General features: G+C 50.1%; 1 protein-coding gene across 2 annotated transcripts in view; it reads left to right on the plus strand.

The window, feature by feature from the left end:
- Positions 1-22,818, plus strand: part of FCGBP (Fc gamma binding protein) — a 37,776-nt gene that overhangs the window by 1,027 nt on the left and 13,931 nt on the right. Inside the window, exons 3-12 of one of the 2 annotated variants that reach the window (XM_054580787.1) lie at positions 603-1,850; positions 3,549-3,898; positions 7,201-7,771; positions 9,816-10,420; positions 12,944-13,511; positions 16,144-16,736; positions 18,359-18,947; positions 19,077-19,276; positions 20,427-20,565; positions 22,205-22,542. In XM_054580787.1, coding sequence (XP_054436762.1) covers positions 603-1,850; positions 3,549-3,898; positions 7,201-7,771; positions 9,816-10,420; positions 12,944-13,511; positions 16,144-16,736; positions 18,359-18,947; positions 19,077-19,276; positions 20,427-20,565; positions 22,205-22,542 — 5,201 coding nt within the window. The remainder of the gene's footprint in view (positions 1-602; positions 1,851-3,548; positions 3,899-7,200; positions 7,772-9,815; positions 10,421-12,943; positions 13,512-16,143; positions 16,737-18,358; positions 18,948-19,076; positions 19,277-20,426; positions 20,566-22,204; positions 22,543-22,818) is intronic. The other variant, XM_054580788.1, reaches the window with a different exon arrangement.

Here is a 22,818-nt window from a genome sequence, read left to right on the forward strand (position 1 = left end):
AAAGTACCAGCTGCTCTGTTTATTGGAGACATTCTGCCCACACTCCCATAATCCCCTCTTTCCCTTTACCTACTTCGCACTGCCCTCCTCCCCCAGTTCTATTAAGACAGAAATCACAAACTGGCAACTAAATCCAGCCCCTTTGGGCCTCATAATGCTTTAAAAAAATTGGGTTGGAGATTTCACATGGAAATTGAGACAGCTAGTTTCTTTTGAAAAATGGTAAGATCTGGCATAAAAAAAGGAACTTAGAGCTGATAAGCCATCAAAATAACAACAGGCTAAAGTTAGTAGCAACACCCTACTTTCAATGGTATATGAATACTCCATTTTTATGATCACCACCCAAACTCTTTCCTATATTTACATTACTTGCCTGGCCTCGTCAGAATTTGAGTTTGAAATCCCTGTCCAGAGCACTCAGACTTTTGGAAGGCAAAAGTCAGAAAGGCTGGTAGGTGAAGGCTGTATGAAAAAGCAGAAATAAAAGAGAAGAGGGGGGGGAAAGCTCAAGTAAATATTTAACATGTTATCCAGGCCCAGAGCAAGGGGTTACTTCTCTGATGGATAAGTGGACCCACTAGTGCGTTTTCCCACCCGAGGGTTGACACAGGAGGCCTCAGTGGACCCTAGCAACACTGGAGGGGAGGAATTCCTCACAGCCTTCCTACAGAACTACCAGTCCGGTTATGGCGAGAACTTCCTCCACCTCCTCCTCTCCAGTCTGACAAACAGCTCTGCCTCAGTCTCCATTCTCAGCCGGGCAGACAACACCTCTCAGAATGTCACAGTGAAGCCTGGGCAGTCGGTCATGGTCAACATCAGCACCAAGGCTGAAATGATCGGCAGCAACATCTTCCAGCATGCAGTGTCGATCAAATCTGACCACACCATCTCCGTGCAGGCCATAAACTCTAAGCCCAACACAGGAGAGGTGACGCTGCTGCGGCCTGTCTGGGCCCTGGGAACTGAGTACTTTGTGTTCACACCCCCTAGCGTCTCGGCCAAGAATGTCAAGGAGTTTGCTGTGGTGGCTGGTGCAACGGGTGCCTCCGTCAGTGTACAGCTGAAGGGGGCAGTGACATTCCAGGGCAAGTTCTACCCAGCAGGCAATGTCCTGAATGTGACTCTGGACCCCTACCATGTGGCCCAGGTACAGAGCACGGCTGATCTCTCAGGCTCAAAGGTCACAGCCAGTAGCCCCGTGGCTGTTCTCTCCGGCCACAGCTGTGCCTCGAAACACACAAGCTGCGACCACGTGATGGAGCAGCTGTTACCCACGTCTGCCTGGGGCACCCACTATGTGGTACCCCCTCTGGCCTCCCAGACCCGCTTCGACTTGGTCTATGCCATGGCCAGCCAGAACACGAAGCTGAGCTACTACCATGGGAACATCAGCGGCTTCAGGGGGCTCCAAGAGGGAGACATGATTGAGTTTGAGGTCCAGCCCTCCCAGCCACTCTACCTGTCTGCAGATGTGGGCATCCAAGTCCTGCTGTTTGGTACAGGTGGCAAAAGGGACAAAGTGACCTATGACCCCTACTTGGTCCTGATCCCAGATATGACAGCCTACTGCCCTGCCTATGTGGTCAGTAGCATCCCAGGCTTTAAGAGTGTGGCTGTGGTTGTGGCACCAACGAAGGCTACTGATGAGTTGATCATGGATGGGCACAGGATGGGGGCGGAGCTCACCTGGGTAAATGTACCAGGCAGTGAGTTCTCGTACGCCGAAATGGACCTCAACACTACTAACTTGATCCACATGACCATGGCCACTACTGACTTCATGCTGCTCATCTTTGGGCTGGTCCAGTCTGGGGGCTACGGGACAGCAGCTGCCTGCATCCAGAGTGAGTGATGGGAAATGACACCTGGCCTTATCCACCAGGTGTCTCCTTTGTGGGCTCTCTTGCCACTCCCCTTTTCCTACCCACCTGCTCCTTTGTAGCTTCTGGCTCAGCTAGGCTGATTTCCCCACTACCACCTCCATCCCTCCTTCCTTTCCTTAAGGCTTCCCAGCCCCTCCCTACCCTCATTCCCTCCCCCCACCCCAGGAAACAATACTCTAACTGTTTAACAATTGGCGTGATCCAGGGCCCCAATCAGTCGGAAGAGATAGCAGAGCACGAGGCAGCATTCTAGAAGCTCCTGCAGTATCTGGCATCAGCACCTTGTCTGTTACTTTTGGGGAGATTTTGGGGAAGGGTCGTAGGCAAGAGGAGGAATCTTTGGGTGGGGCCAAGGTTGGGTCAGCAGCTTTTTACCAATTTGTTTGGAAATATTTTGATATTTTACCAACTGATATACAACTATACCAGCTGCCAACTGCAGCTCTCTCACAACTGATATTGGAATGTTTATGGCCAAACTCAGGAGGTCTAAAAGTATCATAATAATGATGCCAACCATGCCAGGGGAGTTATCTCTTAATATAACAGAGACCATTCTAGGTGCCTCATACCTGTTAACATCACTCATCTCCAGGACCTGGCCATATGCGTAACCTCGGGCTCAGCGTACTGAGAAGCTGTCCCAGGCAGGGCAGCGCTTAAGGGCACAGATGTGACAGCCAGATTTCTGGGGTTCAAATCCCACTTCTGCTTGTGTGACCTGAGGCACATGACTTTACCTCTGTGGGCCTCAGTCTCCACTTCTGTAAAATGGAGATAATAACTTTACCCCCTCCATATATATAATGAGTAAACATTTGTAAAACACTTAGGGGGTACCTGGCAAATGAGCAGGGCCAAGATGCTATTATAAGCAGACAGAAGGCAAGAGCTGCTGAAAGCTAGGAGGCAAGGGAGGAAAAACTGTTTCTCCTTATTTGGAATCCCCCTCCGCCTCCTCAAGCAAGGACCGTAGACACTAGGATTCCCAGAACTAGCAAAAGCGTCCCTCCCACCGCTCCCTCTCCATGGCATAAGGGCCATTTAACTTCAAAGGGTCACTTTGGGCCTGAGTAGCAGAATGGGGAAACCTGGGGGGAGTTCCAAACCTGGCAGCATTCCCCAAATATCCCTGTGAGGAGGGTATTATTGTCATCCCCATGTTACCAATGAGGAAATCAAGGCACAGAGAGTTTAACATTCCTTGTCCAGTGTCACACAGCTAATTGGTTGAGCCAAGATCTAACCTGGGCAGCCTGACTTCACCATCATTTCCATTCTGTTGAACACTCTGCCTTCCATCTTCTGCCCTTAAAAAAGATGCCTGTTTTTACCTGAGTGAGAAGGTAGGGGAGACGGGGAACCAGGAGAGAAAATTAACAACTTAAGATTGCCATGATTGCTCCCGCCGGTTCTTCCACACTACCTTTCAGTCCTTCTGTGCTGAGCTGGGTTAAACTGGGGAATCAGGAAGCCTGGGCTCCTGTCAGGCCTGAGCAGCTCTCTCCCCGTGAGATTCCAGAACTCAGTTTCCCCACTTCTTAACTGGTTAGTTGTGAGCATACTGCCCAAACTCTCTGCAGTGGCATTGTTCCAGGATTCCCACCCACGTGGGCACGTTCCTAACTGCTTCTCTGGCCACCCCTCTTCCCTCCCCAGCCCAGGGGTCTGCGGAGAAGCCCTCCTGCCAAGGTGTGCAGTGCCCTCCCTCGCAGCTCTGCCAGGTGGTGGGTGGCCAGGCCAGGTGTGTGCCGGGCTCTGTGGCCACCTGCCGAGCCCAGGGTGACCCCCATTACACCACCTTCGATGGCCGTCGCTATGACATGATGGGCACATGCTCATACATGATGGCGGAGCTGAACAGCGAGGACCAGACCCTGCCAGCCTTCAGCGTGGAGGCCAAGAATGAACACCGGGGCAGCCGCCGCGTCTCTTATGTGGGCTTCGTCACCGTGCGTGCCTACAGCCATTCTGTGTCACTGGCCCGCGGGGAAGTCGGCTTGGCCCGGGTAAGTGCCCAGAGTCTTCAGGGTTGAATGCCCATCACTTAAAAGGAAGAGGCAAACCCTGGGTATCAGGCCCCCAACCTGAGCCCTTTGCCATGGATGAGAAGTACAAGAAGTGGACCCAGGGAGTAAGGGCTGGAAAAAAAGGATTTGAAAATCCATGGCACAATCTTAAACCCTTTTTGTCCAGTAATTGTACTGTATTTCTAAAAATTTTAAAGGTGCTCAGAGATGTGGTTACAGAAAAAGTTTATGCCAATGTGGTTTGTAATATCAAAAACAAAACAAAATAAAAGAAAGAAAGGAAGGAAGAAAAAAGGAAGAAAACAAAATGTCCACAAATGGACATGAAATTTAGCGAGCACCTATTATGTGCCAGATTTGTTTCTTAACATTTTTTAGGTATTCATGTACTCAATTTCACAACAATCTGTGTGATGAGTATTATTATTATTATTAATTATTATCACTTTTAGATGAGGAAACTGAGGTCCAGAAAAATGAGTGACTTCTGACAGACTTAAAGGTATAAGCAATGGAGCTGGGAATACAGACAGGCTGGCTCTATTCTTAACCTCTAGGTCCTTCTGCCTTTGGTAAATGGGTTGCTACTCAGTCAACACAGTAACAGCCTAGAGCAATTATTCCCTTTTCCCCATCTTGTTATTATGAAAATGTTCAAACATCTGAAAAGTTGAAATTACCTTGCAGTGACCACTCCTATGCCAATCACCTATATTCTAAACATTTTACTCTTTCTGGTCTATCACACATGCACCATCTGCTCACCCCTCTGCCCATTCAACAATCCATTTTATTTTTGTATGCACTTCAGAGTAAGTTCCAGATACCAGTATATTTCACCCCTAAAGACTTCAACATCCCTATCATAACTGGAATATAATATTTTATACTTCTTATTGCTTACTTTTGAAATAAAATGTATACATAACAAAATCCACAAACCTTAAGTGTACAGTCCACTGCTTTTTGACAAATGTACAACCCAAACCTGCATTAAGATACAGGATATTTTCATCACTCCAAAAAATTCCTTCATGTTCCTTCCCAAACAATCCCCAACCCACCTTAGATCAAGCACAGTTCTGATTTTTTTCCCCACCACAGATTAGTTTTCTGTATTCAAGAACTTCATATTAATGGAATCATCTAGTGTAAGAAGCCTTTTGTGTAAGGCTTCATTTGCTCAGCATAATACTTTGGAGGTTCTTCCATGTTGGTGCAATTAATTTTTTTAAATAAGTAAAGTTTTCACATAGCTCAAAACAAAGAAGGCATGCTGTAAGGGGTATTGCTTCCATCTTATTTTCATCTAATCATCCCCCATTTCCCACAAGTAAGGACTTTTAATGATTCTTTGGGTGTCTACGTGGGGTTTCTTTATGCCAATAAGTGCAACCATAAACATACATCCTTACCTTTCCCTTTTCCTAGCAAAGCGTACTGTACTGTATGCTCTGTTCTGCACAGGACTTTTTGCACTGAACCATATATTCTGGAGCTCTTTCCAAATCAATGGATAAGTAGCCTTCCCTCCTTTCTTATAGCTGCACCCTTCTCCATTGCATGGATGCACCATAGTTCATTTAACTCAGTCCCCTGTGGATGGACACTTTGTTCTTGAAGGCAAACAAAACTGCAATGAATACTCTCATACCTTCCTCATTTTGTGAGTGTTCTCTGAGCTCAGGTGGATCTCTGAGCTTAATAGGCAGGTGGATTAAAGTTGGTGTTCTTGAGATCTAGAAGGATTGAGCGCAAACTCAGGAGGACTTCATATCCTTGAGATTACATGCAGAGTTTTGCAAATGCTGTGCAGTTATTTAGGGAGACAGTCCATCACTTTTGTCAGTGACTTGACAAAGGTTTAGAGCTCCTGGTAGAATCATGGCAGAATGTCCACAAGATGCTGTTAGGAGAACAGAAGAATTTATGAAATGATAACATGAGCATGGTCTTATTATTTTTTAAAAGTATAAATGTATTTAAAGGTAGAATAAAATATCTGGCAGGATTTATAAATGTGGGTGAGTGTGCGTCTACAGCAATATGGGTGATTTGTCTTTTCTTAGCTTATACACATTTTGTAACTTTTCCGTAATGAACAAATATTACCTGTATCATTTAAAAATGGAGATCACTGCTCCGAGGGAGACAGACATGAAGAGTGGTCCCTGGACTGAGAGCCTGTGAGTGTGGGGCCTCAGGCTGTCTCAGTCACTGTTGTGTCCACAGCACTGCCTGGCACAGGCCTGGGCACATAGTAGGGCTCATGGAGGCCTTGCTGACTGACTGACTGATCTAGCATACCTTCAGACCATCTCACATGCTGTCTCTTCTGTCTGTGACTTCATTTTCATGCCCCATCCTGTTGGCTAAGATGAATTTGTGTGGAGAAAGAATAACAAAGAGATGCTCAGGGGGCAGAAATGGGTCCAGAGGACAGAGAGACATACTCCTTATCTTCTGGCTGGACTCTCTCTCCACTGGGACATTTGCAAAGGAATACCCTTCCTTGTCATGACTCTTTCTTACTGACCTTTTACAGCTCAGCTCAACTGTCACTTCCTCCAGGAAGCCTGCCTTGACCTGCAGGTTTGGGTCTGGCCCCTTTTTAAGGCTCCTACAGCCTCTTGTGCCTCAACTATCCCTGCCATGCCCATTCTAATGTGTCACTGTCTAGTGACATGTCTGTCTCTATCATTGAAATGGGAGCCCCATGAGAGCAGGGTCAGGGTTGTCTTGGTCAACACCGGATCTCCGTGATCTCCCAGCCAGGGCCAGGCAGAGTGAGTGCTCAGTGAGTGTTTATTGAACACAACAGTGTTCACTCACTGAGCACATGCTGTTCTATGAGGCACTGGGAATGAAGCAGGGATCAAAGCAGACAAAGATCCCCGTTTTCATGGAGCTGACAGTCTTTGAAGTTAGACAAGACAATATATGCAAATGATATTTTAAGAAGTTAGAAACTATGAGAACAAAGTAGAACAGAAAAGGAGAGTGAGAAGTAGGCAAGGATGGTTAGGGATGGCCTCACTGAGATGGTGACATCTGAGCTAAGCTTTTGTAAGAGGTGAGGAAGTGAACCATGTGTGCATCTATGGGAAGAACATTTCAGGCCTTGGGGATAGCAACAGCAAAGATCGCGAGGCTTGGCTGATGGCAACAGAAGGGAGTAATCCTACTGCAGCTAGAGAAGGGAAGTGAACAGGAGGAGATGAGGGGCTGAAGGCGAGACCACACAGGATCTGACCACCTGTCTCCCTCTTTATCCTCTACAGATCGACAACCAGCGTTCGCGCCTGCCTGCCTCTCTGGCCGAGGGTCGCCTGCGTGTGTACCAGAGTGGGATGCGGGCCATAGTGGAGCTGGATTTCGGGCTGGTGGTCACCTATGACTGGGACTGCCAGCTGGCACTGAGCCTGCCCGCTCGCTTCCGAGGCCAGGTGTATGGACTATGTGGCAACTATAATGGCAACGCCACTGACGACTTTCTCACACCTTATGGGGAGCAGGCTCCTAGCATTGAAGAATTTGCCAGTAGCTGGAGGCTGGATGATGGGGACTACCTGTGTGATGACGGCTGCCAGAGCAACTGCCCCTCCTGCACCCCAGGCCAGGCCCAGCACTATGAGGGTGACCGTCTCTGCGGCATGTTGACCAAGCCCAATGGCCCCTTTGCTGCCTGCCATGATGCCCTGGACCCCCGGCCCTTCCTGGAGAATTGTGTATACGACCTGTGTGTGGCCAACGGGGACCGGTCCAGCCTGTGCCGTGGCCTCAGCGCCTATGCCCAGGCCTGTCTGGAGCTCGGCATCTCTATCGAGGACTGGAGGTCACCATCCAGCTGCCGTGAGTGAAGCCCTGATTGGAGCTGGGAGCACATGGTGGGAGGCAGGGGACCCCTTACATCTGCTCAACATCTGAGCACTTATTGTGGTTCAGCCTGGAGCTGGGTCACATCAGGGACATGGAGATGGCCAAGATGGCCAGGCTGTGCTCACAGTGAACCCAGGGTTGGGGCAGACATATCACTTGACAGTGATAACCTGGAGTGGCCACAGCTGGGTTGGGGGAGGCACAAACAAAGTGGTCAGGGCCAGGATGGGAGAAGTTGAAGGAGCCTATGGGACACTAGAGAAGCTTCCAGACTCGGCCTCAGGGATTAAGGAGGATTTATTAGAGAAAGGGATGCCCTATCAGCAATTCATAGGAGAACTAGGAACTAGACAGGAAATGAGTTCCAGGCTGAAAGGAGAGCATGTGCCAAGTTTGACATGAGAGGTCATCTTCAGAGTCCTGAAGCAGAAATGTGAACATTCCTTCATGGATAGCCCTTCTATGACTCCCTGATGTCCTCTGGACAAAGTCCAAGATCCTTAGCCAGGTGTCCATTCCCTTAAACATGCTTTCACTAATTCACGCATTCATTCAACAAGCATTTCCTGAGCCACTATCTGGTCCATTCCCCATGCTGGTGATGGACACCCACCTGTCCCTGACACTGTGAGGCTCCCAGAGAAATGTTCAGGAGGCAGAAAGGCCAAAAGGGAGGCAGGAAGAGGCGCCCAGGCCCAGGCCCAGGGCTTGAGACAGACTCTGGAGGAGGAGTACATCTAGGGGAGGTATGGAGGCCATTTGGGGTTTGTCTTGGTCACTGCTGTGTCCTCCCTGCCCAGCGCTCGCCACTTTCACCAGGGCCCCCCAATGCCTGGTGCAGAAGGAGCAACCAGCCAGTTCATGTACCCACTGGGCAGGCCCTGTCCTTGGTGCTGAAGGTTCAGCTGTTAACGGAGGCAGGTCTGGTCCCCACTCTTACAGAACTTCTATCCTGTCAGGAAGAGAGACAATAAGCAGTAAACAGTGGAATATCTACCGAGAGAGAAAAAAAATAAAGTTCACATAATAAGAGCAACTGGAGGCTCATGGAGAAGGTGCTCAGAGAACACCTTTCTGAGGAGGTGACATTGGGGCAGAGACTGGGAATAAGACAACAGAGTCAGCTAATAATAATGGTGCTTAGTTGGTGTCTCTACACAGATGAACTCATTTACTCCTCACAACGATCCTGTGAGGTCAGTACTATTATTATCACATTTTACTGATAGGGAAACTGAGGCACAGGGTGGTTGGAATCACTTGCTCTTGACCACACAGCTAAGAAGGGAGAGCCAGGACTCGAACCCATGCCCTCTGGGCTTCTGCAGCCTTCTCTTAACCACGTGCTGCACTGCCTTTCCAGGAAAAGCCAGCACAGGCAGAGGGGACAGTCAGAGCCAAGGCCCTGAGCTGGGAGTGTGCCCACCTGCGAGGAGATCCACGGGGGCTGGGGCAGCGTGAGCCGGAGGGAGAAGGAGAGGAGGACGGAGAGATGATGAGGGCGGGTGGTGTGTGGCCTCAGGGGCCAGCAGGAGGGCTCTGGCTTTTACTCTGAGCAAGACGGAGCCACAAAAGGTCTCTGAGCAGAGGAAGGATGCCATCTGATTCAGGAGTTCGCAGGGTCCTTTTGGCTGCGGGTGAGGAACAGACTGTAGGGGCAGGAGGGGGCAGGGAGGAGAGCAGACAGGAGGCTCCTAAGATGGATAGGACCCGGGTGGGGACGGTGGTGAGAGGAGAAGGGGGCCGATTCTGGGTAGATTTTGAATATGGAGCCCACAGGATTTACTGACAGATTGGTTGTCCCGGGAATGAAGGGAGGAGGGGTTGACGATGTCTCAGAGGTTGGGGGCTTGAGCGCCTGAAGAATGGAAGTGCTGTGAACTAGAAGGGGGTCTCTGAAGGAGGAGCAGGGTTTGGCGTGGGCGGGTGGCAGAGGGGGAGTCCTGGCACCTTCCCGACTGAGCGTGCCTGGAGGGCCCCGCTGAGCTGGCCTGACGGCATCCCTGTCTCCCCGCAGCCCTGTCCTGCCCCGCCAACAGCCGCTACGAGCCCTGCGTCCCCGCCTGCCCCGCCTCCTGCAATCCCTCGGCTGCACCCGCCAACTGCTCAGGGCGCCCGTGCGTGGAGGGCTGCGCTTGCCTCCCGGGCTTCGTGGCCAGCGGCGGCGCCTGTGTGGCGGCCTCGTCCTGCGGCTGCACCTACGAGGGCCGCCTCCTGGCGCCGGGCCAGCAGGTGTGGGCGGACGAGCAATGCCGGCGTCGTTGCACCTGCAATGGCTCCACCGGTCAGGTGATATGCAGCGACACGCAGGGCTGTCCTGCCGGCGAGCACTGCAACATCCAGAACGGCCTCCTGGGTTGCTACCCCGACCGCTTCGGGAGTTGCCAGGCCTCTGGGGACCCGCACTACGTGAGCTTCGATGGCAGGCGCTTCGACTTCATGGGCACGTGCACCTACCTGCTGTCTGGCTCGTGCGGCCAGAGCCCGGCTCTGCCCTCCTTTCGGGTGCTGGTGGAAAATGAGCATCGGGGCAGCCAGACCGTGAGCTACACGCGCGCCGTGCGCGTGGAGGCCCGTGGCGTGAAGGTGGCAGTGCGCAGGGAGCATCCTGGACAAGTGCTGGTGAGGAGGAGCGCCCAGGGCGCGGGGGATGGGGGCGGCACAGAATATCCCTCCAAAGGGTGGGTGGGGCTGTTAGGAGCCCCCGGCCAGTGATTAAAGCCCGGGTCTCCAAGCAGGGCGGTGCTGCCGATCCCCCGGCTGTGTGACTTTGGCCGTCGGGGGTCCTCAGTTTTATCTTCTATCAAATGCAATTAACAAGAGGGTGCCTAGAATAGAAGCCACTTCACAGGGTGGTTGTGGGAATTTGACCTGTTAATATTTGTAGGGTGTTTAAAAGACCTTGATGTCCAGCAAATGTTCAGTAAATGCTGACTTAATATTGTATTGATATGAACCCTCTAAAGTGTATTATAGATTATATATCTATATATATAGATTTGTGCATTTCCTGAAAGATGATTTATTTTCAGATAGTAAGGTGACCTGTAAAAGGTCAGAAACTGGAGATGTGTGTTTTGGGGGGTAGGGGTTGGGGAGAGTCCAAACAGTGGCAGGTTTCTGGGCAGAGTTCTCAGATAGTCCACCACCCAGCGGAAGTCAAGAACCACTGATTCACTCTTTTTTAAGAAAATAAAAATCATGGGGTTGTTGTAAGATTCACAACAATAGTTAATCATTATTATTGAGCAGTTGAGGGCAGCGGCCCATGCTTGCAGGCAGAAGATGAGTTGGAAATGGAAAACAGAGCGAACTTTCCATATGGCAGGCACTGTGCTAACCCTTTACAGCCCTTAACTCTTCATCTTCAGAACGACCTTGGAGTAAAGGAAGTCCTGCCCATAAAGCCTAGCGTTTGACACAGAGAAGCTCCTAGATAAACAGAAGACATAATTGTTAATATTAATGTTCTCACTTCTCTGAAATGACATTTAAGCTGAAGTTTGAGTAATAATAGCCAACATATATTACATTATTTCTATGTATTAAATGCTTGACACGTAGTAACTCATTTAATTTCTGCAACAACTTTGTGAAAGAGCTAATCTTGTTAAATGAGGAAACTGAGGCACAGAGAGGTTGTCACTTACTAAAGGTCACACAGCCAACGAGTGGCATGGACAGGATTTGAAGCCAGGCTCTCTGTCTCCAGGGTCCATACTCTCAACCACTATCTTCTATTGGCTCTCCAGAAAAAAAAAAAAAAAAGGAGATGGAACAGGCAGGGAAATAAATGAATGGAAGGGTGTTCCTGCTAGAAGGAACAACAAGTACAAAAGCTCTAAGGCAGTGACAAACATGAAGGGTAGAGGAACGGCATGGAGGCCAGTGGGGCTGGAACAGAGGGAGAGAGGAAAGAGTGAGGCAGGGGATGACGCAGAGGATGGCTATAACAGAGGCTTTTGATTTAAGCTGAGACCTAAAGAGTGAGGAAAAGACCACAAGGTGAAGAGTGGTCATTCTTAAGCAGGGGGGAACAATAGTTGCAAAGCCCAAGGCTGGGCTGAGCTTGAAGAGTGCAGAACAGCATGGGGCTAACGGGGCTAATGAGGCTGCCCCTGAGAGAGTGAGAGTGGAAAGATGGAATAGAAAAGTTGGTAGGAGCATCGGGGCAGCCAGCCTGTGAGCTATGCACGCAAACTGAAAAATAGGGACAAGCAGGGCCTGGTGGGTGGAGGGGTTCAATTTTAAGCTAAGAGGTGAGGGATGAGGGGAAGGAAGTCAAGCAAAGAATAGGGATGTGGAGAAATGTCACAAGCTGAGGATATAGCAAGCGCAAAGGCCCTGAGGCTGGGCTGAGCTGAGTGAGTTCAGGAGAATAGCAAAATGCCTGTATGTGTGGAGTTTCAGGGGTGGGGTGTAGGGCAGTACTGGAGAACTGAATTGGAGAGTAGTGGGGCTCACAGCATTTAAGGCCTTTTAGGCCATTGTAAGGGGTTTGGATCAAAGCAGACAGCTAAAAGGTGAAGTAGAGGTAGCCAAGTGAACAGTGCAAAGCAAGTGCAAAGGCCCTGAGGTGGGAATGCACTTGATAGGTTCTTAGCAAGGAGGCTGAGAGAGTGATATGGTAGGTGATGCAGGCACAAAGGTGGAGAAAGCCAAGGTTAAGCAGGACCTTTCTAGAATAGGGACTTGGATTTAAGCCAAGTCCTGAAGCATGAAGGGAATGCAGCCAGGAGAAAAGTGCTAGATATTGTTCTTGACAAAAGTAAAAGGCCTTAAAAGTTAGACTAAACTGGGAAAGTTAGAGGACTATCAAGAGAGCCAATGTAGCTGGCAGAGAATGAGAAAGGGGGAGGATGTGAAGGGGTGAGGCCAGGGAGCTAATGGGGAGGCAGATTCTGCGGGCTTTGAAGGCTATGAGTTAGGGATTTGGATTTAAGTTGATAGTTGAAGTGGGAAGAGAGGTGGGTGGTGTGCCAGGCAGAGGGAACAGCAAGTGCAAAGTCTCTGTGGTGGGACCCAGCATAATGTGCTCAAGAGAAGAGCAAGGAGCTGAGAATAGCTGGAGCTGAGTGAATGAGGGGTAGGTCACAGAGCCATGAAAACACCCTGACCCTTTGGCCCTTCTGCATCTCTACCCAGGTCGATGGCATCCTTCAGTACTTGCCTTTCCAGGCAGCAGATGGGCAGGTGCAGGTGTTCCGCCAGGGCCAAAATGCTGTGGTTCGCACAGACTTTGGCCTGACTGTCACCTATGACTGGAATGCCCGTGTGACTGCCAAGGTGCCTGGAAGCTATGCTGGGGCCCTGTGTGGGCTCTGCGGGAACTTCAATGGGAACCCAGATGATGATCTGGCTCTACGGGGTGGGGGCCAAGCCGCCAATGCACTGGCCTTCGGGAAGAGCTGGCAGGAGGAGACAAGGCCAGGCTGTGGAGCAACAGAGCCAGGTGACTGTCCCGAGCTGGACTCCCTGGTAGCCCAGCAGCTTCAGAGTAAGAAGGAGTGTGGGATCCTCGCCGACCCTGAGGGGCCCTTCCGGGAGTGCCACGACAGGCTGGACCCACAGGGTGCTGTGCGAGACTGTGTCTATGACCGCTGCCTGCTGCCAGGCCAGTCTGGGCCACTGTGTGACGCACTGGCCACCTATGCTGAAGCCTGCCAAGCCGCCGGAGCCACTGTGCACCCCTGGAGGAGCGAGAAACTTTGCCGTGAGTACCAGTAGTGAAAACTGGGGTCTCAGCCTTATGTATATTCATTAACATATAAATATCATTAATTCAATTCTTATAACAGCCTTATGAGGTAGGGGCTGTGGTTTTGCCCATTTAACAGATGAGGAACCTGAGGCTCAGAAAAGATCAGTTATGTGCCCAGTGTCATTACAGCTAGGAAGTGACAGATGTAGGAATACATCTGGCAGCCCCAGGTCTGATGTCCACACGGCAGTTATCATTCGGAGATGAGCAGTGGTGTAGAGGGAGCCCAGTACCCTCTCCAGTCCTTCTTGGTCTCCATCTGTCCTACTTCACGTATGCATAACATCTGTCTAGCCCCTTGGGTAGTCACTTTGAGACCCTTGCATCAGATGTGGGTGCAGGAATGGTCTTTGAACATTTTTGCGTACTTATAAAAGAAGTTTAGAAAGTCATGCATCCCTTCACTTGATTTTTACATTTTAAAATTTATTGTTAAAATATACACATGTTCAAAAATATGTACATATAATAAGTAGAAGCCTGTTCAATTTTCAGAAAGAGAACAGATTTGCATAACCTGTCCCAAGAATCTTGAAAAAGAATATACTAGGCCCCCCATCACTTCAGAAGCCCCTTCATGCCCTTTCCCTGCACTATACCCCAAGCGGTAACCACTAATCTGACTTCTAAAGTTTCTGAACTTAATATAGGTGCAACTGTACATCTCTAGTTTTCATCCTAAGTGTGAATAATTGCACATACCTCAGAATCATGAGAAATAATACGTACCCATTGTTTTAATTCACTAAGGTTTGGGGATGTTTGTTACTCATCAAAAACTAACTGATGCAGTGATCAAAAAAGAGACTCTTGTGTATATAACTGTTACAATAAGTTAAATTCTGTTGAAACTAAAAACCATTAGAACATCACCAGTTCCTTGACATCATCTAAAATACAACCTAGGTTCCAGTTTACCCAATTTTCAAAAAATAAAAATAAAAAACAGTGTTTTTTCAGTTTGTTTGAATCTGGATTCAGACCAAGTTCAGAGACTGCATTGGGTTTATTTTCCTTAAATCATTTTTATCCTGTAATAGTCTCCTCCTTTTTTCCCCAACATATTATTATGAAATTTTTCAAACATACAGAAAAGTTGAAAGAATTTTACAGTGAATGCCTATACACTCATTGTCTGGATTCTATAATCTAAATTTTATTACACATTTTTTGTTGCATATCTGTTCCTCTATACATCCCTCCCTTTTGTCAATGGCATATATTTATTGGTGAAAAAAACAGTTTAATTGTCCTGCAGGATTTCCTACTTTCTGGATTTGGCTAATTGCTTCTTTATATTGTTAACTTGTCCCTCTGTCCATCCATATTCTCTTTTGTTTGTTTGTTTGTTTGTTTGTTTGTTTGTTTGTTTTTAGAGAGAGGGACAGAGAGGGAGAAAGAGAGGGAGATAAACATCAATGTGTGGTTGCCTCTTGCACACCCTTCACTAGGGACCCAGCCAGCAACCCACGATTGTGCCCTGACTGGGGATAAACTGGCCAGCCTTTGGTTTGCAGGCTGTTGCTAAATCCACTGAGCTGCAAGCCAGGGCCAGATTCTCTTTTAAACTGGATATTAGATCTAGAACAGTGCTGTTCAACAGAACTTCAGAGATAATGGAAATGTTCTATATTTGAGTTGTATCATATGGTTGCCACTAGTTACATGTGGCTACTGAGCATTGGAAATGGGGCTATTGTGACCAAAAAACTAAATCTCCAATTTTATTTCATTTTAATTAAATTTACATTTAAATGGCCACAAGTGACTATCATATTGGACCACATAGGGGATTGATTTGGTTCAGTTTCAGTTTCTTTGTTTCGTTTTGTTTTGTTTTGTTTTTGAGGAAACTGCTTGTCTTTTTTTTTTTATTAATCCTCACCCAAACATATGTTTATTAGTTTTTAGAGAGAGAGAGAGAGAGAGAAATGTGAGAAAGAAACATTAATCGGTTGCCCCCCGTACATGCCCCGACCAGAGATCAACCCTGCGGCCTAGGTGTGTGCCTTGACCAGGAATCACACCCTCAAACTTTTGCTGTGTGGGACGATGCTCCAACCACCTGAGCCACCCGGCCCGGGCAAATTGCCTCTTATCATCTGAAGTAGGTGGGGTTTGGAGAGAGGAACCAAGACTATTTTTTTCCTTTGCAATATGGACAAATATTTTAATCTATAGAATTACTAATCCTACTATAAGATAAGGAAGCTAAGAGTACTGCATTCACAAATACACCACATAGATTACACACACACACACACACTCATACATACATACATATGTTTAAAATACATGCTACATATCTACAACTTGTTAATAGTTTAAATAAGGCCACTGAAGACATTACAGATAACCCAAAGCATGGTTAAAAATTATTAGGATCAGGTTATCTGTGATGTAATCTGTTCCCCAGGCCCCACTCGATAGAGGAGCTCCTTGCAGCTGTGTGTGAGCATGCGTGAGCGTGTGTGAGTGTATGTGAGTGCGTGTGAACATGTGTGAGCATGTGCATGTATGTCAGGAGGTCAGCTGTTTCGCTGGGATAAGGGATTCTCAATCCTGATGGCCACTCTCCCTGCAGCGCTGAACTGCCCACCCCACAGTCACTACGAGGCATGTTCCCACGGCTGCCCACTGTCCTGCGGAGACCTCCCAGTGCCCGGGGGCTGTGGCTCTGACTGCTACGAGGGCTGTGTGTGTGACGAGGGCTTTGCGCTCAGTGGTGAGTCCTGCGTGCCCCTGCCCTCCTGTGGCTGCTTGTACCAGGGCATCTACCACCCGCCGGGCCAGACCTTCTATCCTGGACCAGGGTGTGAGTCCCTTTGCCACTGCGAGGAGGGTGGCCTGGTGTCCTGTAAGCCCTCCACCTGTGGCCCACACGAGGCCTGCCAGCCATCTGGTGGCATGCTGGGCTGCGTGGCTGTGGGCTCTGTCACCTGCCAGGCATCAGGAGACCCTCATTACACCACCTTTGACGGCCGCCGCTTTGACTTCATGGGCACATGTGTGTACGTGCTGGCTCAGACCTGTGGGACCCGGCCTGGCCTGGAGCAGTTTACCGTCCTGCAGGAGAATGTGGAATGGAACAATAGGAAAGTCAGTGTGACCAGGGTGGTCACCGTCCAGGTGGCTAACTTCACCCTGCGACTGGAACAGAATAAGTGGAAGGTCACGGTGAGAGTGGGGGCTGACCCTGAGGGGGGTGCCGGGAGACAAGGCGGTCTGTGGGTGGGACCCAGGCAGCGCTCAGCCCAGGGGCAGGAGACACGGGGTTCAGAGTGGACGTGAGAGGCACGGGGTCCCCAAGGAGGGGGAGTGCTGATCGGAACCCAGAGTAGGCATCCCAGAAGCCCCTGCGACCTGAGAACTGTTCCCATGTGGCCTCAGTCTCCCCTCTCCCTGCCCCTTCACTGGGCGCTCAGAGCTTCTCTCCTGTACTCTCTTCCCTTTCCCTCCCCTTTCCCCTCCATCCTGGTCCGTGCCCCAGCCACCTCCCTGGTCTCCCAGCCCGTGGCAAAACATGATGCAATCAGAGGTTGGAAAAGTTCAGGAATGGAAAGGCTCAAGGACAGAGGACAATCTGCAGATAACTCCATCACTCCTTAATAGCCACAACCACAATAACAGCAGCTATGGCTTTTACGTAGATGACTCCAGATCTTGGCTCCTAAGCACTCAAACCCAAGTGTCATTTTATCCTTGCAGCAGTAGCTAGAATGCTGTGATTTGCTTTACTTTTTAAAGGGGGATGTCCCATCAGTGGCCCACAGTCCCCCAGAAAATGCAAGGCTTGTACCCAAGATGGCGTACCAGGAGAGACAGTATGCAGGACCCGGGGAGATTCAGGTGCTTTCGGACTGAGATGGGTTTAGCCTCACATGGGAATGGGCATTTCACTTGCATTGGACAGTTTTTTCCAGAGAGCCCACTAAAATTCACGCACATGACTGCAGTACTAGTAGCAATATTGAAGGTGAGGATGTTGATGAGTAGCTAACTTTTTCATGGGCTCATGCATTTGATATTCGAATATACAACAGAAATTTATTTTCTCAGAGTTGTGAATGCCACGAGTCCAAAATCAAAATAATGTCAAGGCCTGCACCCACTTCAAAGGCTCTAGGGGAGAACCTTCCTTGCCCCTTCCAGCTTCTGGTGGTCCCAGGTCTTCGTTGACTAGGGCTGTATCACTCCAATCTGTCTTTGTCTTCACATGACCTTCTCTGGGTATTTCTGTGTCCTCTCTTCTTGTGGCACGTGCTCTCTCTCTCTCTCTTTCTCTCTATTTACTTATTTTTAGAGAAATGGGAAGGGAGGGAGAAAAAGAGGGAGAGAAACATCAAATGCGTGGTTGCCTTTTGCGCGCCCCCAGGACACCCCCAACCGGGGACCTGGCCCACAACCCAGGCATGTGCCCTGACTGGGAATCAAACCTGCGACCCTTTGGTTCGCAGACTGGCACTCAATCCACTGAGCCACACCAGCCAGGTCTCCTGGTTCTTATAAAGACATTTGACATTGGAGGGAGGGCTCACCCTAATCCAGGACAATCGCATCCCCAGGTCATTATCTTAATTACATTTGCAAAGACCCTTATTTTTTAATAAGGTCATAACTCTGAGGTCCTGAGTGGACCTTTTGGGGACCAGCATTCAACCCACTATAAAATCCTATTATACCCATTTTACAAATAGAGAAACTAAAGTCATACAGATCTTCAGTGTCAGGCAGGGGCTTGACTGGGGTTTGCCCTCTTAAAGTGTACCCTCTGAAGCATGGTATCTCCTGGCTCCCAGGTGGACGGCGTGGACCTAAAGCCACCTGTGGTGCTGGCCCAGGGCAGGGTCCGTGCCTTCCAGGAAGGCTCAAATATGGTGATCAAGACTGACTTCGGGTTGCGTGTGGCCTACGACCTTGTGTACAATGTGCGGGTCACGGTCCCAGGAAACTACTACAAGCAGCTATGTGGCTTGTGCGGGGACTACAACGGTGACCCCAAGGATGACTTCCGGAAGCCCGACGGCTCGCAGGCAGGCAGCCCCAATGAGTTTGGCAACTCCTGGGAGGAGGCGGTGCCTGGCTCCCCCTGCCTGCCGCCCCCTACCTGCAAGCCTGGAGAGGACTGCAGCCCTCCCGAGTGTGGACCTGAACTGCAGGAGAAGTACCAGCAGGAGAAGTTCTGTGGACTCCTCACCAGCCCCACTGGGCCCCTGGCTGCCTGCCACAAACTGCTCGATCCCCAGGGTCCCTTGCGTGATTGTGTCTTTGATCTCTGTGTGGGTGATGGAAAACAGAACATTCTCTGCAGCAATATTCAAGCCTACGTGAGTGCTTGCCAGGCAGCTGGAGGCCACGTTGAACCCTGGAGGAACGAATCTTTCTGTCGTGAGTAAGGGGCAGAGAAGGTGGGGACTAAGGAGCAGGGAGAGGGGGAGGTTCAGGCACAGAAGGGGTAGACCCTCGGCCCTGCAGTGCCCCCTTCCCAGGGCCTCTGACCCACACCCCTCTTTGCAGCAATGAAGTGTCCCGCCAACAGTCACTATGAGCTCTGCGCGGACACCTGCTCCCTGACATGCTCTGCACTCAGTGCCACCCCGCAGTGCCCGGATAACTGTGCCGAAGGCTGCCAGTGCGACCCCGGCTTCCTCAGCGACGGCCAAGCCTGCGTGCCCATCCAGAAATGCGGCTGCTACCACAATGGTATCTACTATGAGGTAGGAACCTGCTCATCGCCCACAGGCCTGCGGCCTCATTCTGGACCCTCTCCCACTGCCCATCAGCCCCACGGCCTTTCCACTTGGCCTCCTGAACGTCTCTCCCACCCAGCCCTCTTCCACAACCCGTGGCCCCACTGTGATCCAGTTTGTCCCCTCCCAGCTCTCACCTTTGCTCCCTTCAGTCACTGTCCCCATGGCAGTGGGAAAGACCATTGTAAATATAACCATGGCTCCTGCAACTTTAAACCCTCCCCTGGCTCCTCAGGTCAAGTTTTGGCTTTTTATCTGGGTCTAATTTTTGTCTCTGTTGTACCAGCAGCTAACTCCCCCTGCTTCCCTCTCCCACTCTCACAGTTACTCCTTCCCCTTTGATTTGAGTGTGTTCGTCTAAAGCCTCTCTCTCAAAGCACTGCATGTGCTGTGGGGGAGCCTTTCACTTTCATATGGATAATAATAGGAATAACAAATAGGCAGATAGCGCTTACTATGTACAGGTTCCTGCTTTAACTACTATACCATACCATACCATACTATACTATGATATGATATATAAACTTTTTATTATGAAATTTTTCAAACCTGCAAAAGAGAGCAATGTAGTAAATCTTCATGGACCCTTCACTCAGCTTCAAAAAAGAATCAACATTTTCCCAATCTTGTTTCATCTGTACCCCCGTCGTCTCTTCAATCTGGATGATCTAAAGAAAACCCCTTTTCATTTCTTCTGTACTTCGTATCTATTACTAACTCAGTTATACTTTCATAGGTAGGCACTATTATTATCTGTAAGATATACATGTGGAAACTGAAGCATAAAGAGATTAAGTAATTTGCACAAAATTACATGATTGGCAAATAGCAGAAAAAAGCTTCAGACTCAGGCAATCTGCTCCAGAGCCTTTGCTCTTAATTCCCCTGTCACACTATTTATCCTGTACAGCAGACAGTTAGTGGGTATTTCAGAATAAACAAATAAGCAAATGAATGCAAGTGAGTGAATGAATGAATTGAACCCCAAAGCCATGCTGTGCTTTAGCCTCACAGACAAGGGACCACCCTGGTGAAAGGTGGCCCGTTCCTGTTCTCTGGACCCCAGAGGTCCTGGAGTTAACTCCCACCCTGACAGCTGTGCCCTCTGTCCCCACAGCCAGAGCAGACGCTACTCACTGACAACTGCCAGCAGCAGTGCGTGTGCCGCGCCGGGAGAGGCCTGGTGTGCCAGAACCACACCTGTAACCCGGGACATGTGTGCCACTCCTTGGCAGGCATCCTGAGCTGTGTCAAAGGTGCGGGACTAGGTTGGGGCCGGGGTCGCTGGGGACAGAGGACAACAACTTCAGAGCTGAGGGTGGTGTGACCTGGGTCTTTGCGGTGGGGGGCACAGAGGACTGACCCGGAGACCCCTGGGCTGGGATTCCTAGGGCCAGGTACAGGGCCCTCCAGGCTGGAGCCCAGGCTGTGCGGACCCTCAGCGCTGGGTTTCGTACGCAGATATCAGAGACCCTCAGCATAAGGGAGGGAGAGGCAAACATTTTCTCTAAAGGGCCAGATGGTAAATATTTAAGCTTGCAGGCCATACGGCTTTGGTCACAACCACCCAACTCTGCCATCATGACATGAAATCAACCACAGAGTATATAAGTAGGAGGCATGGCTCCAATAACACATTATCTACAAAAACAGGCCACTGGTGGTGCCATAGTTTGCTAACCATTTGTATGTGGGATTAGTCTTGGGGCTTCAGACACCATCCCGAAGGGGTTTGAGGGCCCAGGACCCACGGGGGCAGGGACAGAGCCCTGAGGTCTGAAGCAGATACTCCACGAAGTCTTGGGTCTTGGATACAGGGCCCCCCTCGAGTGGAGGACCAGGATTTGTATGGATACAGTCTCAGACATAGGAACCCCCAAGATTAAATCTAAGACACAGAGCCACCCCAAGACTGGTTTCTTAGGGTGAAGGACAGAGGATAATTTCCTTGTTTCTGAGGATAAGGAAATGGGACCTCCAGAACTAACTGAGACCCCAAGGGCTGACACACAGGATAACAGGGACTCCTAGGGATGGTGGTATATTGGTCAGAGTCCAGTCAGGAGACAGAAACCACACAGCAGCTTGAACAGGGCAAGCTGGATAGAAAGAATTCTTTACTTGAAGAGGGGATGGACACTGAGGGGCACAAAGAATGATAAGGAACACAAAGCAGATACGTGGGGCAGCCCCTGCCCCCAAGGCTAAGGCAGAGCCCCCAAGCAACGAAAGGAGGAATTGGGCAGAGGGCCCCCACCCCAGGGCTGAGAGGCAGATCTCATGGGAAGGAGTGACTATAGCCCACTGTGCAGCCTGGAGTTAGCCAGCAGGAAAACCCCCGCTGCTGAGTGGGTGTCCCACATGCCGCTAGCCCCCCATGCCAGCAGAGCCACTGGAAGCAAGAGGAGGAGTCCCCTTCCTTTTGCTGGGACTCGCCAGTGCCCTCTACTGACAAAGCCTAACCCAGTTGTGGGCACTGCCAGGGCTGGCAACACAGATGCAGGGACCGTCAGGGCTCTGGCCTCAAACCTGAGTCGCCTGGGGCTGAGATCTCAAGCAAGGGGACCCCAGAGCCTGGGTCTCAGATGTAGGGACCCTAGAGCCCAGGTCTTGAATGCAAGCCCCTGCGGGCTCAAGTCTCAAATGTGGGGACCTTTGACAGGGTCTCAGACGTAGTCCACCCCTGGGCCTGAGTGTCAGAAATGAGGGTTCCCAGGGCCTGGTCTTGGAAACAGCAAACTATAGGGCTTGCATCTCAGATGTGAGGGCCTGGAATCTGCTCTCACCTGCGGTGGACCTCAGAGTCATCATCCCTGCACAGATGGGGGCTGACGCTGGGCAGGAGCCGGCCTCATGCCAGGCAGCCCCTCAAGGTCCTCTCTCCTCTGCCCCCAGAACCGTGCCTTGGTGTGACGTGTCGGCCACAGGAGACATGCCAGGAGAAGAATGGCCAGGGAGTGTGTGTGCCCAACTATGAGGCCACATGCTGGCTGTGGGGCGACCCCCACTACCACTCCTTCGATGGCTGGAACTTTGACTTCCAGGGCACCTGCAACTATGTGCTAGCGACAACCAACTGCTCCAGGGTCAACACCCAGGGCCTGACGCCCTTCACCATCACCACCAAGAATGAGAACCGGGGCAACCCTGCTGTGTCCTACGTGAGGCTTGTCACTGTAACTGCCCTCAACAACGACATCTCCATCCACAAAGGAGAGGTTGGCAAAGTCCGGGTAAGTCCCACAGGATGGGCCCTGGAGCCCCTGGTTGGGCGGGAGCAGTCCTGCTGGCCACAGTGAGGAGCTCAGTGCTCTCTCTCTTCACCCGGACCTTAAACAAAATGGCAGCAAGACAACAACTACGGCAAAAACGTTAGCCCTCTGTCAGAATTAAATGAGCTCACCTCTTTGCAAAGGGCTTTGACCTCGGACTTCAGCAGTTTGCCTTTTTAGACAACTGGATTTGAATCCAGGTTCTCCATATCAGCTGTGTGATATTGGGCAAGTGAT

This window comes from Pteronotus mesoamericanus, unplaced genomic scaffold, assembly GCF_021234165.1.
Source record: "Pteronotus mesoamericanus isolate MK-2021 breed Mesoamerican mustached bat unplaced genomic scaffold, CSHL_Meso_final contig_639, whole genome shotgun sequence".
NCBI lineage: Eukaryota > Metazoa > Chordata > Mammalia > Chiroptera > Mormoopidae > Pteronotus > Pteronotus mesoamericanus.